At 36.7% G+C, this 18,628-nt stretch overlaps 1 protein-coding gene across 6 annotated transcripts in view; it reads right to left on the reverse strand.

Annotated features, from left to right (window-relative positions):
* Positions 1-17,593: 17,593 nt before the first annotated feature.
* The window catches only part of NAALADL2 (N-acetylated alpha-linked acidic dipeptidase like 2), a 1,351,869-nt gene continuing 1,350,834 nt past the window's right edge, over positions 17,594-18,628 (reverse strand). For all 6 annotated transcript variants that reach the window (XM_084769006.1, XM_084769005.1, XM_084769007.1 and 3 more), the window contains one exon: positions 17,594-18,063. In XM_084769006.1, the coding sequence (XP_084625132.1) occupies positions 17,865-18,063 (199 nt within the window). In that variant the 3' untranslated portion in view covers positions 17,594-17,864. The remainder of the gene's footprint in view (positions 18,064-18,628) is intronic.

Raw genomic sequence — 18,628 nt, forward strand, 5'->3', positions numbered from 1 at the left:
CAGGTCTTGGTAACATGGTACTTCTTGTGTTTGATAGTTAATATTGATTTTCAACTTCACAGAATCCCACTAACAACATGTCCCTGAACATGCCAGTGAGCAAGTGTCTAGATTGTTAGCTTAGGCTCTGAGCAAATCTGTGTATACATTAGGTTAAGCTCTGAGCATCCCTTTGAGGCAGGGTGTATGTTTGATTAGGCTCTGAGCATGCATGTGAGGGAGTGTGTACCTTAGGTTAGGTGCTGAGCATGCCTGTGAGGAAGTGTATACATTAGGTTACCTTCTGAGTTTACCTATGAGAGAATGTGCACATTAGGTTACCTTTTGAGGATAAGTTGTGAGCATGCCTGTAGGGGAGTATGTACATTTGGTTATGTTGTGAGCATGCCTGTAAGGGAGTGTGCATATTAGGTTACCTCTGAGCACACTGTGAGGGAGTGTGTACATTAGGTTATATTGTGAACATGCCCATGAGCGATTGTGCATATTAGGTTATATTGTGACCATGCCTGTGAAGGAGTGTGTACATTTGGTTATGTTATGAGCATGCCTGTGATGGAGTGTGCATATTAGGTTATGTTGAGAGTGTGCATGTGAGGAAGTGTGTACATTAGCTTACCTCTGAGCACACCTATGAGGAAGTCTGAACATTATGTTAGTCTCTGTCCATTCATGTAAGGGAGTGTATACATTATATTAGCCTCAGAGCATGCCCATGGAGAGTGTCTAGATAGAAGTGGGAAGATGGATACTATTGTGGAGGAAAACTATAACCTGGGCTGTGGTCCTTGAGTGAATAAAAAGGAGCTAGGAAAGGAAAGGAGCAGGATCATTCCTCAGTATCTCTTTCCTGATAGTAGTTTCAGTGGAATTATCTGATGCCTGCTCCTGACACCATGGCTTCCAGACAAAACACAACACAGTCTAGCCTTGTCAACCAAAATAAAGTTTCTCCTTTTAAGGAGATATTTACCATATAAAAACAAAATAACTAACCTTTTGTCCCTAGTACGGTAAATCTTCCAGAGAATTCTCCCTAACTAAAGGTTCTTTAGCCAATTTTAAATAAGGAGGCAGATATTTACCTATACACATTGCGCTGCTGTTGATTTTTTAGGTTCAGTTCCTTACACTTTGATATGTATTACCCATCGATCTCATCATTACCTCTATATTGCTCTTCTTTGCAAATTCTTATATTTCTGCATTTTCTTATGACTTCTGGTCAACCGAAGAATATTTGGCTTTCTTTTACTTTTTAAGACATCACTTTTTTTTTTTTTGCTAATACTGGAAGTTCAGAATTGATATGGAAGATTTAAGTGTATCTTTAGATCTGATTATTAAGGTGGAAATGTATGTTTCCTTGAATTTTCAGGATTTATGTCATGGTATTTTGGATAGTATATGGCTTATTATTGTTCCTCTTTTAAATTGGAGCAAAATATTGAATAAAACATTCTATTTTGTCTTTCAAGAAAAACAGCTAGGCTATCGCCTCTTTTACCTGGCAGTATACTCTTGTGAATGTGAAATAAGAATGGATTGAGCTAGAAATGATCATAATGAGTGAGTTAACCCAGAAGCAGAAAGACTCAAATGGTATATACTCACTTATATCTTCATACTAGCCCAAGGGGCATGTCCCATGAAAGCTTTCACTTACCAGGAAAATGGGGCAGAGGGGAGGACATCCTATTGGGACTCTAGATGAGAGAAGCATGGGAGAATAGCAAAGTAGAAGGATCCAGAGGGTCCTAGAAACCTACAAGTAGAACATTATGATAGGCAGATTTGGGCCCAGGGGTCCCGCTCAAACTAAGGCACCAGCCAAGGACAATACAGGCTGTAAACTTCAAACCCCTACCCAGATCTAGCCAATGGTCAGAACATTCTCCACATAGTGGGATATGACTTTCTCACATACTCTAGTGCCTCACATTGGACCATGTCCTCTGGAGGGGGAGACCTGGTGGCACTCAGAGGAAGGACAGCAGGTTACCAAGAAGAGACTTGATACCCTATGAGCATATACAGGGGGAGGTAATCCCCCTCAGGAACAGTCATAGGGGAGGGGAATAAGGGGAAAATGGGAGGGAGGGAAGAATGGGAGGATATAAGTGACTGGACAACCATTGAGATGTAACAAGAATAAATTAATAAAAAATGAAAAAAGGAATGAATTAACACATTTAATAATCATAGTATATTTATTCTACTGGAAATTAAGTTGATTAACCATTTTTCGCAGATCTCCTAAGCATAGGATTTTAGATATTTTACTTGCTTAGTTGAACATTTTATCTACTTGACTATATCAACATTTTAAATTCGGTTTGTTATTCAGCTGATTATCTATTAATGCTTGTTGTTATACTAGCTATGAATAATATTTTCCAAATAATGCTTCTAACAACTACTGATGTATTCATAATGTAGATTCTATTAGATAAATGTTTAGAGATAATTATATTTAATTATCTTATGTTTCTAAACAAAATATAAAAATAACGAATAAAGTTATTTATTCATTCAATATTTATCCACTGAGCACTGTGCTATTTAGCTTTGTCATTGTTCCTGCTGCTTGTCAACCAGACACAAACTAAAGTCATCCGGAAAAAGAAAATCTCAGTTGAGGGAAAGAACGGCTTCTATAAAGTAGGCCTGTAGGTAACTCTGTAGAGCATCTTCCTAATTGATAATGCATATAGCAGGGTCCAGTCCACTGTGGGTCATGCAACTCCTGGATCCTGGGGTTTATCAAGAAATTAAACAGCAACATAAACACCAAATAATCTTCTAATTTAAAAATGGTGCACAGCGCTAAATGGAGGATTCTCAGCAGAGGAGTTTCAGACAGCCGAGAAGCACCAAAAGAAATGTTCAAAATCCTTAGTCATCAGAGAAATGCAAAAATGAGTGAATCTGAGATTTCATCTTGCACTCATCAGAATGGCTAAGATAAAAAACTCAATGGACAGCACATGCTGATGAGGATGCGGAGAAAGGGTGACAATCCTCCATTGCGTTTGGGAGTGTAAACTTGCACAACCAGTTTGGAAATCAATCTAGTGCTTTATATAAAAATTTGCAATAGCCCTACCTCAATTCCCAGCTATACTACTCCTCAGCATACACACAAAAGGTGTTCTACCATACAACAAGAACATTTGCTCAACTATGTTCACAGCAGCTTTTTTGGTAATAGCTTGAAACTGGAAAAAACCCAGATCTTCCACATTCCAACGAAGCTTAGTAACCACAGCTGATTCTCTAACTATAGCTAACCATGATTTGTCCCATCAAAGCAAAGGTTAACCAGTTCTGCTGGTATCTTGTTAATCTCAGCTAAGTTTTTCATCCCTGGGATTCTTAGACAAGGATAAAATACCATTGCAACAGCACAGCAAACCATAAATGAAAGTAAGGCTGAAAATCCAGAGGGTAGAGGGGCATGTTAAAAGTAATGAGTCATAGAATTATGGTACAAGAGCAACTTTCTTTGAGCCTTGGAGGAATTTATTGGTTTAAAAAAATGTAATGCTTCAATGTGATGGCTTCCATTCTAGAGAGCATATTGTAAGTTTTGACATTAGGTTTTGTTTTGCTTAACCTTTTTTAGTTTTAGGCTTATCTACCCTTGGTGATTTTAAAAGGATGCAGCTTGTCTCTGGAGAAAAAAAAATGTTCCCTCAGTATAGCACATCAGTGGTACATGAATGTGACTTAGTGCTCTTGAGTTACCCCATATTAGATATTCGCCCCCACCATGCTTATGTTCAGCTGTCATTCTCCTTCTACTTTTCTTTCTTCAAACTCTTAGCTGATATTTTTCTTAGAAAACATCAGATTTTAAATACACTGTTAGATGTCATTTGACAATCTTACATAGCCATAAAGCCACGATCATAGACTGCTCTTGGGGTCATGTGAATTAAACCAAATGACATCTCCTGATCATTTTGAAATTGAACTCTTTTTTATTAGTTTTTTTTTATTTTTTTACATATACATTTATTTTTACACATATACAAAAGCTATCTACAGCAAGAAGAACCAGGAAAGAATCAGGAATTCTATAAATGTTACATTCATAGTGTTTTGGCTATTTGTATTTGGCAGCCTTGAAGAGAACTGAAATTGAACTCTTAGCTAGTATTTATCCAGCACGTACACAGTCTGAGAAAATTCTGCTATCATATCATTTCCTTTTTTTGGATTTTGTATAAATGTAGACCCATGATGCAATCATCAAATAATCTAGATGATCCAACACAGCCACTTCACAGTGACAGAGGCTGCCCATTGGCTTACCACATGAAATGATCCCAGTAAATAGAAGTGTCACAATTAGATACTGAATGTTCATTATGCAAAATGCTACAGGCAGTAGATGCTTTTTGCTTTAAAATGTTTTATAAGTATGTATTAATTACACAGAATAACTCTGTCTCCACCCCTCCCTCAGTCTTCTATGAGTAAAGAAAGGAGGGTTGCAACAGCTGAGAAATTTATGGAAATTCTGGCTTTTATAACAAGCTTTTAGCACACCAAAAGGCATTTCTATGACTTACTGACAGTGTTTTTGTCACACTGTGCAACAAACAAATCTATTCTCTGTAGGCATAGAACTTTTAAACCTCTAATTTATTTGGGCTACTTTAATGCCTATACCTCCCTTCCATCCCATGTACTCGAGATTTGAGAGAAAAGAAGTTAATCAGGACAGGAGAAGTAGACCTTTGTAGACTCAGTTCTTTGTAGCAAATCCACTCTTTGTCTTCAGGATTCCAGCAGATCTATTAAACAGCAAAGGAGTAATTCAGCAGTAGTGACTGAAACTGCAGCAGTCAGAACCTGGAGCAACAGCTGAAACATGGAATCTCAAAGCATTCTCTGCAATGTTTCTGTCTACTAGTAATACTAGACTCAGGAGGTAGACAGCTAGTCTTATGGGAAAATCAAGCCGGCATCTCTCTGTGAGACTGGAAGTAAATGTGGAGTTGGAGGAGAGAAGAATAAAGGAAGATACTATTATAATATTGTTTGAGATAGTGTCATGATCACAGCTATTTTCATACTTGTTTTGTAGCTGAGTGTGATATTTATCTTTTGATGCTTGTGCCTCTACCTCCTGAGTCTAGTATTACAAGTAGGATAGTCAGGGTTTCTAATGCTGCAAGGAAACACCATGACAGAAAATGAAGCAAGTTAGTGGAGAAAATATTTATTTGGCTTATACTTCCTGTATATTTGCTTTTCATCGTCTAAGGAAGCCAGGACAGGAACTCAAGCAAGGTTGACACTTGGAGGCAGTAGCTGTTGTAGAGCCCATGAAAGGGTGCTGGTTACAAGCTTGTTTCCTCTGGCTTGCTCAGCCTGCTTTCTTATAGATCCCAGGATAATCAGCCCAGGGATGCCACCACCCATAATGAGCTGAGCCCTCCCCCATGACATGATCAGCAATTATATAAATGTTATATTCTTAGTGTTTTGGCTATTTATATTTGACAGCCTTGAAGCAAACATCTTTCCTATCTTAGTGCATCTAAAATCTTGAAGGTAAATCAATCTCCATCACATCTTGTCATTATCAACTTAAAACATCTATGTAGACCTAAAAACATCGTAATCCCTAAACAACTAAACTTCATTGTAAAACTAAACCACCTGGTCTTCAACTCCGTCAGAGACTTGAAAAAATAAAATTGATTACTTGAGTATACTTGGAATGCAAGTTAGTAGCTTTCCAAATGAGAAGATGACAGAGACAGTTTTCTACCTGAATAGTCACACAAACTTTCTATTATGTTGAAGTATCTTCTTTAGCCTTCTGGGCCAATATTTCTGACAGACATTTTTGTGAGGTAGGTACTACTGAGGACTTATTTACTCTGGCTTGGTTGTAGACTCTGGCTGCAACCAAGCTTGCCCTTTCTTAGGCAGAATTCTGTCTGTGGTAGAAATGAGGACATTTTGCCCAATGTTTTGTTTGCCTCATTTGAAGTCATTTCCATACTCCTCAAATTAATGCCTCAATTTTCACTCACAAGGATATTTTTAATATATTTTATTAATTTATTCATATTACATCTCAATTGTTCTCTTATCCCTTGTATCTTCCCATTCCTCCCGTTCTCCCTCCAATTTTCCCCTTAATCCTCTCTCCTATGACTGTGACTGAAGGGGACCTCCTCTCCCTGTACATGCTCATAGGGTATCAAGGATATTTTTAATTCACTGCTATAGAATTTTTATGTTGATGCAGAATAAGTTTAATTCTAGATACAATTTAATTCTAGATACAATGGTATATAATTCAAATGTAAGATTATTCCTCTTCACACACACACACACACACACACACACACATATATATATATATATATATATATATATATATATATATATATATATATATATATATACATACACTATTATAAGGCATTGTACCTTTATGACTCAGTTATAAAACAAGGTTTACTCCCAATACATTGAAAGTGCTATTGCAGGCTGTTTAGGATATATAAGTTGTACACGTTAAATGTTAGCTGATCAAACCATGGTAATGCCAATTACTAGTCTACTTTTATCACAAGAATATACTTCTTAGGTGTGGCAGATAGATATGATTCTATAGAGAGATAAGGTAGGATAGTTAGATTAGTCCTTCAAAAACCTCAGAGACATGCAGAATAATTTAAAAACTTTTTTATGATTTTAAAGATTCACTGACAATTAGACATGTTAACTCCATGCAACATCCAGCCTACCTCAAAGAGGATGAAGAGCATCAAAGAACCTCCTTACGTACAGGGTTCTTTATGCAACTGTATTGCATGTAAAACAAACAGTCTCAGAGAACAGTGGTGCTGCCTCTCTGGCTAATGCAAAATTTTTGGTATTCCTCTACAAATGTTCAGAAGCCTTAGGTTTAATAGTTATATTTAGATACATAAATTGTGGTTGGCTACCATACAAGCAGTTGATTTCTACATTTTGACTAGCTGTGTGTGTCTGTGATGTCTATATCTGCTTTCCTGAATAGGGGTAAAAGCAGCATGTCTTTATGGTTTTAAGGACAAGGATGTAGAATACAATTAGGAATTTTATTGGCTTACGAAAGTGGCAATAGTAGTTTTTTTTCTTGTTCCATGGACTCACCAGCCATGGATAGTTGTTAGGTATACATTATCAGGCATGAATTATTTCACTGAATGGGCCTTAAATCCAATTAGACAGCTTTTTTTTTCTTACCCCAAGATGTAAGTACCTCTACTAAATGTCAGCGATATCATCGAAGTTTGTTATTGCTGTGATTCACAGGCATTGCAACTGAATATGACTGTTGATTGATTTTCTTTCTTGGAAGCTACAGAGTACCTTCCAGTTTTGCTTAATCTAGTCCCTGGGGAAGGGGATTTTAGAAACCATTCATTTTGATACCTCCAGTTCTATGTCTTTAGCAATGGAGACTTATCTTCAGTTTCTGGGAGACAATCAAGGACATCAGAAATATCTTATGGTATTTTGGAAGTCATGCAGACAGTTCTGATTAACAACTAGAATATTTTCAAATGATTGGTACGGTGGGTTTTGTTAGATATTTTATGGCTCTAGAATACCAGGGTACAGATTTTAAGAAGAGTGAAATGTGAAAAATGAGGAGTGGGAGCAGTGCTTAATGAGGTATAAATGGCAATACCATGGAAGAGGGAAGGATATATAGTATTTTCTTCTGTTTTCTAAAACATTTTAGTAATTAAATTTATTTTTATTCACTTTACATCCTGATTTCAGTCTGCCATCCTTTCCCTAAGTACCCCTCCATTCCTTCTGATTCACCCTTCTCTTTCTCCTCAAAGAAGGTGTTATGCCGAGATTACCCATATCGCAAGACCCGCAAAAAAGACAACTATGACTCGATACCGATGCAAAACACACAAGATTCTATATTTCGGACACAGAGCTTAGGATCATCATGCTTCCTGATGCAGCAGCATAGGAGAGTGATACTGGAACTTCAAGAGTAGTGGGTTTATAAGGAAAAACTGAAATTAGGGCTGGGGTCACAGGGAAGTAAGGAAAAGACATAAGTGGGGGAGTCGTGAGTGTCAGGAATGTCGACCTTCAGGCAGGCTGGATCTGGGAGGCTGACTTTCCAGGGAAGTTGTTTTATCTCAGAGGATCACTGAGCCTTAATTGTATCTTCTGCAGAGTGCTGGCAGGTTTAATTTACGGCAGTGCATGGTCTTTCCCAGAATGCAGGAAGTAGTGGACTCACCTGGAGGACAACTTTCTCACAGACCTTGGCATTAATTGTAGAATATAAATTACTTATAGAATATGACATTAATTTTGCCCTTACAAAGGGAGTGGTCCACCATGGATACCCACCCACCCTGGCACACGAAGTTGCTGGAGAGATAGGTGCATCCTTTCCAACTGAAGCCAGACAAGGTAGCCCAGTTGGGGAGCTGGGATCTAAAGAGGCCTTGCTCCAGTTGTTGGTAAATCCACATAAAGACTGAGCTGTACATCTGCTACAGATACGCAGGGAGCATAGATTCAGTCCATGCATGCTCTTTGGTTGGTAGTTCAGTCTCTGTGAGCCACTGTGTACCCAGGTTAGCTTACTGTAGGTCTTTTTGTGGAGGCCTTCACCTCTCCCGCTCCTTCGATCATTCCCCCACCTCTTCCACAGGACTTTCTAAGTTCTATCTAATGTTAGGCTGTGGGTAACTGCATCTGTTTCTAATAAATTCTGGGTGAAGTCTCTCAGGGGAGTTATGCTAGGTGCCCATCTGTAAGGATTACAGAGTAACATTAATGGTGTCAGACATCAGGAAAGAGGTGCTGGAGTGAGAAAGCTACAAAGTGCCAATATCTCTGGGATGCATGCTCGGAGCCAGATTGGATTAGATGTTTAGTTGCTCAGTTATTGTGTCGGGAAGCTTTTCATTAAACAAAGAAAAGTCTCAGGTGTATGTATGATAGCTTGGCTAAAAGAGAAACTGAGAAACAAACACTATTTTATAAAAATAACTTCTATAATTTGGCTCCCAAAGTGGGGCCAATCTTAAATAGAAAGTAAAAGTGCAGAGTAATTTCTTAGTTTTGTCCAGTAATCAGTGGAGCAACTGCAATTTTTAAGGCAGGAACTCAAAGCTTCTGGATAAATCAGCTGGTTCCCCCCCTGCCCCAGAGCAGCAAGGCCTCCAGCTGTCTACAGGAAAACGAAAACTGATACAAACCCCAGAAACAATTCTTTAGGAAGCCTTTGCTAGGAAAAAGAAGAGAAACTTTTGTTAGAGTTTGAAGCTCACTAAAGGAAATACACCAGGCTCAGATAGTATGCAAACAGCAAAGATCGTTTATTTCTGCAGAAGTCCAGGAAGTAGAGACTACCACTGAGGCAGAATGGTGAAAATGAAGTGAGACTGTAGGCACTTTTTAAAGTCAGTTAGGGAAATTCCAGATACAGTTAGGTCTTCTTTATTTCCATTGGTGTAAATTAGAAGTGAGGCTGTGGGTGAAACGGGGATTGGCTGACACCAAGTGAGGAGTTAGTCATTAGTTAGGGACCTACTTAAACAGCTAGGTGAGCCCTCCTTGTTACTTAACTTCATCGGGTCTGTGGGTTGTAGCATGGTTTTCCTGTACTATATGGCTAATATCCACTTATGGGTGAGTACATACCATTCTTCTGGGTCGATGTTACCTCACTCACAATGGTCTTTTCTCGTTCCATCCATCTGCTTGCATATTTCATGATTTCCTGTTTTTAATAGCTCAGTAGTATTCCAATGTGTAAATGTAACAGTTTCTTGATCCATTCCTCAGTTGAAAGAAATCTGGTTTGTTTCTAGTTTCTGGTTATTACAAATAAAGCTGCTATGAACAGAGTTGAGCAAATGTCCTTGTGGTTTAGTGAAGCATATTTTGGGTATAATCCCAAGAGTGAGATAGCTGGGTCTTGAGATAGAACTATTCCTAATTTTCTGAGAAAATGCCAGGTTGTTTTCCAAAGTGGTTGTACAAATTTGCACTCTCACCACAAATGGACGAGTGTTTCATTTGCTTCACAGTTTTGCCAGCATGTGCTATCACTGGAGTTTTTTTATCTTAGCCATTCTAATTGGTGTGGGGGATACTGGGGCTGAAGTGACTGTATATTGCAGCCAGCAGAACTCCTAAACCCCAAATTTGTCCTGCTTACAAGATGTACAGGGATAAAAGATGGAATAGAGATTGTGGGAATGGCCAACCAATATCTGGCCCAACTTGAGACCCACGCCATGGGAGAGACACAACCACTGATACTATTAGTGATACATGCTATACTCACAGATAGGAACCTATCATAACTGTCATCTCAGGGACTTCATCTAGCAGATAATGGGAACAGATGCAGGGATGCACAGATAAATATTAGGCAGGACTCACAGAGTTTTATGGAAGAGTTTGGGGAAGAATTGAGGGAGCAGGAGGTTTCAAGGACACCATAGGACCCAAATAGCCAACTAAACTGAGCCCATGGGGACTCATAGAGGCTGAACTACCAACTAAAGAATAGTCATGGACTGGTCCTAAGTCCCTTATACATATGATGCTGATGGGCTGTTTGGTCATAAAGTGGGTTCCATAACAACTGGACCAAAGGTTGTCTCTAACTTGGACTCTCTCTGGATTCCATCTCCTAGCTGGGTTGCATTGTCTTGCCTTGGTGAAAGAGGAGATACTTAGTCATTATTGTGACTTGATGTGCCAGCATGTGGTAGAGTCTGGGAAGGTGGATCTGGGAGAAGAGGTAAAAGTGGGGTGGTGATTGGAGTGTTAAATGAACAAATAAAAAAATGATGAATAAAAAAATGAAAGTTCAGGCAAAAAGTTGAAAGCAAAGGATGATGAATCTCCAAGCAGGATTTTCTAAATAAATGGCAAAGGGACACCTGTTTTGGTGTGGCAATCATTATGGAAAGACAGTTCTTTAAGAAAACATGAACAACTAACTTATTTACATTTGTGAAATACTGTATATTTGTAACCACTTTTCATGTGTTTTAATACATTTGAAATTGGTGCTTTAAGAATAATCATTTCACTATATATTAATTGTATTTATGAATCAGAACATGTTAATTTACAGATGCTTTCATTTCATGGTACTACAGTTTTAATTATGTGCAAATACTTAAGTCAAATATAAAATAGGTACACATTCTTAATGGTTTTGGTAATCCAATCCATTTTTATCACTGTAAACCACACCGAAGAATTCATATTGAGTCATTTGTGTACACAGCATGTGTTTACACTGAGATGCAGTCACTCTTGGGAAACATGCAACAACAATCAGCTTTTAATGGCCACTCACTCATAGAAATTAGACATATGACCATATATAGAATTTGAAAATATAGACATATAACTATAAACTAAATTTGTCAAAAATTAAGAAAGACCACATAGACTTTAGCAATCTCTATGCACTGAAGTTTATATGATATGTCATTAAAAATCACGAAAGTCCACATTAGCTTTAGCAATCTCTCGGGAATGAAGTTTGTCAATCACAGATGATAATAAAGTTATCTTGAACAAAAGCTAATACTGAGACAGTTTAGTTCAATTTCTTAGTTGGCATACGTGTTTGAGAGGTGATTGATTTCAATTAAAGTACATCTATTTGGCAAAGCTAAACTTTTGAAACAAATGAACATATATATTTACACTGCTTCCTTTTATTTATAATTGTATGATTACATTTTTTGATATTATAGCACTGGAAAATTAATTTTTATAAAATCTGACTTTAAATGTTGTTTTATTACACACACAACTAACAAACATAAAATGTTAAACAACATTGGATTCCCACATAGAAAAGTATTATTGAAATGCCATGCATTTTTTCTGGTTGTCTTTAAAACTAATTAGAACTTTAGAATGCCCTAAGAGGTTTTTCTAATCTCAATTTTTTCAATTGGAAAGTTAAAATATGTTGAATATCTTTGTGACTAAACCTTTTTTTTTTTTGTACTGTACACAGTAAATCACCCAAAAGAGTCTGGATTAGACACTAAATAGAATTATTTATAACATCCTTGGAATATAGTTATGTGAGCTACACTTAACCATCTGGGTATTTCACTTCTTGCAGACAAGATGTAATGGTGTAGTGAAATATTTTGTTTTCTTATACATTTGGTTTGGATGATAGGGAAATTATTCTTATTAGTTCTTTTTGTTCTCACTTTCAGAGTAAGCTCCATTTATACAATCTTTATATAAAATCAAATAAAATCACTATCATGAATATGAATAATATTTGACTGTATATACTGAAAACACATTATTAAATTGCTAAGAAATTCCAAAGGTGAAGCACAGATTTTAACCATCTACATGGCCACAAATTGAAATCAGGCCTTTTGAAGGAGCTGTCAAGTTAGAGTTACTGAAGAGCATAGATAATTAAACAATTATGCATTTATATTGAAAAATATATGTATCCCATTAAAACAGGAACTCTGACTAAATTTGTTCAGTGAAGTTCTATACAGATGCCAGGTCTGCATTTTAATTAAAACAAAAGACCAATATCAACTTTAATGCAACATAATCATTCATAATATGATTGCAAATCAATCTCCTGAGCTTGCAAAACTATAGCACATGACATATGGCATAGTACAGGCACCTGCGTGTGTTTGTGTATGTGTGTGTGTGTGTGTGTGTGTGTGTGTGTGTGTGTATGACTAAAGCGGTACATATTAATTAGCCCCTGGAAAATAAAATCTGCTTTCCTCTGAGAAAAGCTACCTCAGTGCTTATTGGATTAAGCCATCAAAGGAGCAAGAGTAAATACTGTTATGCTCGGAGTACAGTTATTAGAGTTTTTTTTCTGGGTGTAGATTGTCAATCAGTAACTTGTGATGTCATTCTCAAATGAACCATGGAGAAAAGAAATGAAAACAATCATGCAATTCTTTGGCTTTGCCAAGTGTATTTCCTCAATATCACTACTTTGTTTTTTGCAAGGTTTGTAACTGTATATTCAAACACAAAGTAATATAACTAGAAACACAATGGGATGCTCTGAATTTGCTTCAGTTTAGTCCTTTACTTTTGAAATTCTAATCCACTTTGAATACAAGATTATAAATGCCTTTAAGAAACATGTCACTCAGAGTAAGCGAGGTCTTAGGATTCTTGACAGCCTCTCTGATGAAGGCACTTTTAGTACACATCTTTTTAAGGTAATGAGAAGCTATTAGGGTAGTTAACTGATGCATTTATGTTGAATAGGTGGGTCTTAAAATGACTTCTAAGGAAAGGAACATCTAATGCCATTTCTAAAGAAAAAAATAAGATGTATTTCAGAGTGCATATGGTGATGACCAGCAACATTCTACACTATAGTTTGCAATTCTTCACATTTATGTCACTTCAAATTCATAGTTTGATAAAAAAAATTCTGTTCAACTAAAAGGTATTCACACTTGACAGGGTACTTTGAACTTTCAATACTTTTTGAGATTTCAGAATAGCAAACTGTGATGTGCCATTTTCAAGTTAGCAATTTAAACTCATGCAAGCGGTCTGAGTTAGCTAGAACAGCTGGGCAAATATCATGTGCCTGTTCTCCCTTCCCTAGGCCGAGGTCCCAGTCCTGTAGAGAAGCATGTTGGAGAGAAATTTACTGGTATACGCAAAACCATTTTCCTTCTACTCAGCACATGTATTTAAAGTAACTCATTTCAATTAAGGAAATGTATGGCTAAGGCCTACTTCAGTAATGTATTAAATTAATGGGATATGAAAATGTAATCCTTAAAGAAAGCTTAATTTCTTCAGTAATTAATTACACATACCAAAGATTGTCTGTGCAAGTCATTATTGCCTACATATACCAATTGATCTTGAAACTAATATTTTTAAATTTGATGCAAGATGCTGATTCATCACTAATAAGATACTAAGACATATTTTATTTTTCTGATACTTATCTTTCCAACAAATAAAACTCCTACATACTATGTACTTATTTAAGAAGTTGATTATTCAGTTTTGAAATCTGACATACAGTCTCATTCTTAATTCAAAGCACGTGTTTTTCAGTGAGTTTTACATATATTTAGGCAAAGAAACTATGAGTTTTATGTATTTTGGCTTGGTTTTACAACTTGAATCTTAGCTGTCCTAATAGCAGTAAAACTGTGTACTTAGGTTTCATGATTTCTCAAAGTTTCAAATTTACACACACACACACACACACACACACACACAAACACAAAATTCTTTAGGTGGGCTATAGCCATTGAGAATTTTGTATGTTGATTTTCACGTATTTTTCAATGATGGGGAAGCGGCTGTTAATGACCCAGCTGAGGGTTTGTTTATGTGGAAAGACCACCTCAAAACAACCCTTGTTTTCTCTGCAATACATGGTGTAAGGAGGGCTGCGTTAGCATCACAGGGCCCCTCAGAGAAGAAAGAGACAAAACACCATTTTTAAATTAATCTGAAAATTCTTGAATATGTTTCATTAAATTTGATTTCTTCCTTCTTAAATGAGTTGCAATAGTCACCTAGCAAAAAGTAAACCTTGTCTAGACCAGTGCCAGCCGTAGCTGCCATAAATTTCAGTTATTTCCTTCTACTCTTTTACAAATAATCCTTTGCACTTACTATGTTTGGGGGTTATTTTATTAATATGTGTACATGCAATGTACTTTGTGCAATGACTTTGAAGGTCGGAAGGGTCATCGCATCCTTTAGTGAAAGCATTTATGAGCTCCCTGACAGGTGCTAGGAACTGGACTATGGCCCTGGACATTGAGTTGCAAGTATTCCTATCTGCTGAACCATCTCACCAGGCCCTTGTTTGGGGTTTTAATGAGGCCAGTTTGAGAAACTTTGATCTCCTTCATTAATGTGAAACTTTTTTCACTTTAATTGGCTCTCAAAAGATGTCTCATCAGCGTACAATATTAATACAAATTAGGAATCACTAAACTAGATAATACAGATTCTGAGAATAAATATTATGAAGACTTTTTCTTCAGATTTCACATTTAAAATCCATTGATTCTGACTGTTGATGTTCCCAGGAAACAGGCACTCTTTTGTTCAGCATGCTCCGCCATGACTTCTGGAATCAAGTACAGTGCTTCCTCAGATTTTGTACTCTGTTCAGATTTCCTGGAAACACTTTGTCAAGAATAAAGAAAGTGTGAGCTTGCCTGACATTAAAATTAGGTTATGATCTCACAACACCATCTGAGTCAATGGCTAGTTACAACAAATTCACTAGAAATGTCACCTATAAATTTGTCTTCTGAAAAAGTGGACAGTACACACTGGGAAAGAAGGTTGAAATGTTGAAAACGTAGGAGGCTTTAGTCACTCTCCGAGCGTATGCTTATGTCCACATTTCTTCACCATCTATCTTGAAGTACTGCTTCTGATTGGGACAGTGTTGATTTTATGCCCACATGTCTCAGTATCAATTTGAAAGTACTGCTGATTCACAGCACTTGCCATTACCTGGTTCAGGACAATATCAACTGGGGAGTTCTAGAGAAAGATAACATGCTATACATCTAAAAAAGTCTCAAGAAAAGCATGTCAGAGTTGTGGTACTTAGCTTATAAGCTTGAAACTCAGGTAATATCAAAACATGAGTCAGCATCTTCAGGATTCATGAAAGTTTAAATGTGTGTTCACACAGCGAGTTCATATGATCTAATGACATATGCTAGCAAAGGTTTAACTGGTTTTCAGTGAACAAATCCAATGAATTTAGAAGGAAGGAATACAGGTCTCATATGTAATTAGATTTACCTATGGACACAGTCTATAAAAACTCAGAAGACTGATTTTCTATTCTCAATTTGTTCTTGTATTAAAACAATATAGAGTTTTGATCCAAGATGATACTCTGCCAAATGAAAGATATTTTGTCATTCTTTGTTTTAAATTCAACTCCACACCAGGAACTGCATGACCTTGGATTCAGTATTAAGCACCCTTTGACATAGGGTTTAATTCTCAGGCACTATGAGTATTCTGACCCTCTGTTCTTTTCTGAACTCTGCAGATAATGAGGAAGAAGCACTGCTGAGCAGCCAGTGCCGGACCATCCTAGTGCCTTTCCATACACAACAAAATGTTCTCAAGCAAGTACAGTTAAAATTGTTATGGTAAATAAGTACATTAAAACATTACAAGGTAGTTTCATTTCTCATGTGAAAATGTATGTACATAGGCACTTCAGATGAAAATTTCTTTCCACTTGAATCAACTAATTGCTTCAGTTCTCTGCTTTGAGCAGACAAACATTATTAATGGTGGGAAAAACTGACCCTTATAAATCACTTAGTCAGGGATGATTAATTTTTTCCCTCAATTCTAGCTTTCCATTTTAACTAACCTTACTTTCATGTCCATCCAAAATAAGTGAAGACTTAGACACACAGGGATGGCCAGAGGACTTCCCTGCCCATGTGGAATGGCAATTGTTTAAGGAATGAAATTGTTAGAGAGCATTTTAAGAAATATTCTGGTGGTCTGTTTACAAGGAGAAACTGCATTACTCAATATAAAAAATATTTTTTAAACAAATGTGTTGGAAAAGGTGGAATAAAAGTTATTCTTGCCCACCATCAAATTTTGTAGCTTGAAGGGAATATGGATTCTGGAGCTACTGAACAACAATGTCAAAGTACAAAATCCTTCTCCTACATGAGAGCAGTGTGGGAGAAGAGGCTCAAAGGCACTTCATTTTTTCATAGCATCAGTGGCATGTGCATTTTCTATTTTTAACCTTAGCCATTATCAAGGAAAACAAAAGAAAAATGTTAAATTTTCTTCCTGGACTTAGAATAAGTATAAAACAACACTTAGATTTTTTTTTATGGTACTTTGGATTTTCAAAGACAAACTTTGCTATCTTTCCACTGTAGGAATATAGTGTTCTCTAAATTCACTTTATACGAAGAGAATTTGGGAGGATGTGGGAGACAGCCATGTGAGATGCTCTCCTTTAGCCTGGTCCCTGTTTATATCCTTCATTCTTTCAGAAACCACAGAAAGTGAGGGCAGGGATGTGCTCTCCTTGTCAGATGTACATCACTGCTGAAGTTCATGTAGCAACAAGGAGGCAATTTAGGGGCTTTAAAACTTGTCATTTTAGGAAGAATTTGCATTTAAATTGCTCTATCCAGTTTCTGTGGAGTTTCCCCCTTGGAATGTTTATGGCTCTTTTTTCATTAGTACTCACAAAATACAATTTTATAACCAGTACATTACTATATCTAGTTGTGTTAAAAATAGGAACTCCATTTCATAAAATATAAACATTCAAAGTGGTTTTGGGCATCAATCACCCATGCATCACGTCCTCATATTGAACAGTTAATTGCAACATTATGTGAACCCTTATCAGCTCTCCATGTCTGATATAGGAACCCAGTCACTGAAAGTTTCATCAGAGATAATCCTGGCATTCTCCCTGGCTCTGTCCACAGTAGTGATAGTGCCAAGATCATGTTAACCTCATCCTGAAGCATTTTATTTCTAAAAATATGGCATATTTCTCTTTAATATATAAATCGTAAATATTATTTCAATAATTGTTGTTACATACTCAACTGGGATACAAGAAAATACTTAAATTGTGCACAATATTCTTACATACATTTATAAAATGCTTTACAATAGCTTTAATCTTGGTAGAAGTCTTCAATGACAACAAAACAAAACAACAACAATAAAAACCAACAAACTAAAAACCTGGTCAATTTAGAGTTTTTTGTACAATTGTAAACAGATATTTTAAAATGCTGAACATTTTCTCAGTTTTCTCCAATCGAGACACCTTCAAATACATCCAGTCCTGCTTTGAGGAAACCCTGTGCTGCATTAATGCTACTCAGCACGCTGGACAGGGCCTCTTCCAAAGTCTCATTTGATGCCTGTGGATTGCTGCGCTCCCAAGCCTCCTTGAGAATGGAAAACTGGCCTGTCTTCTCATCAAGATGGTACAGGATATTTCTAAAAGAAACATGGAATATGAAAATGATTTATGCACAACTATATTTCCATATCAAAGCCTTATCATGAATAATGCCAGAAAGCAATAATGTCTTTAAAAAGAGAACAGATAAAAAGTACAGTGTTACGATTTTTCAACCAATAATGAATGAAAACATAGAGATACAGTTCATTGGTAGGGGCAGAAGTCACCATGTATTGAAAGCTTCCTGATTCAAGGACACAATGCTATGGCATAAAAATACAGATGCTTCCAAAAGTTGGAGTGAGATTGCAAAGCTTCTAGATCTAACAACCATAAATTACAGGGGACAGATCTGTTAAATAGTACTATAGTGTATCCTAGCAAGGGACAGATCTGTTAAATGGTGCAATAATGTATCCTAGCAAATGATTGACTTTGGGAAAGAAGCACATACACATTTCCCTTTCCCCTCATCCTTGCCTCATCCATTGTCATTTGCTTTATGTTTTTAATTAGGAGACAAAGAAGTAGGTTTCCATATGGGGTTTTCATACATACTTTGCTTTTGGTTGACTTCTTTTTCCCTGGTACTTGCTTCCC

Source organism: Acomys minous (genome assembly GCF_964271855.1).
Source record: "Acomys minous genome assembly, chromosome: 19".
In the NCBI taxonomy this organism is placed as follows: Eukaryota; Metazoa; Chordata; class Mammalia; order Rodentia; family Muridae; genus Acomys; species Acomys minous.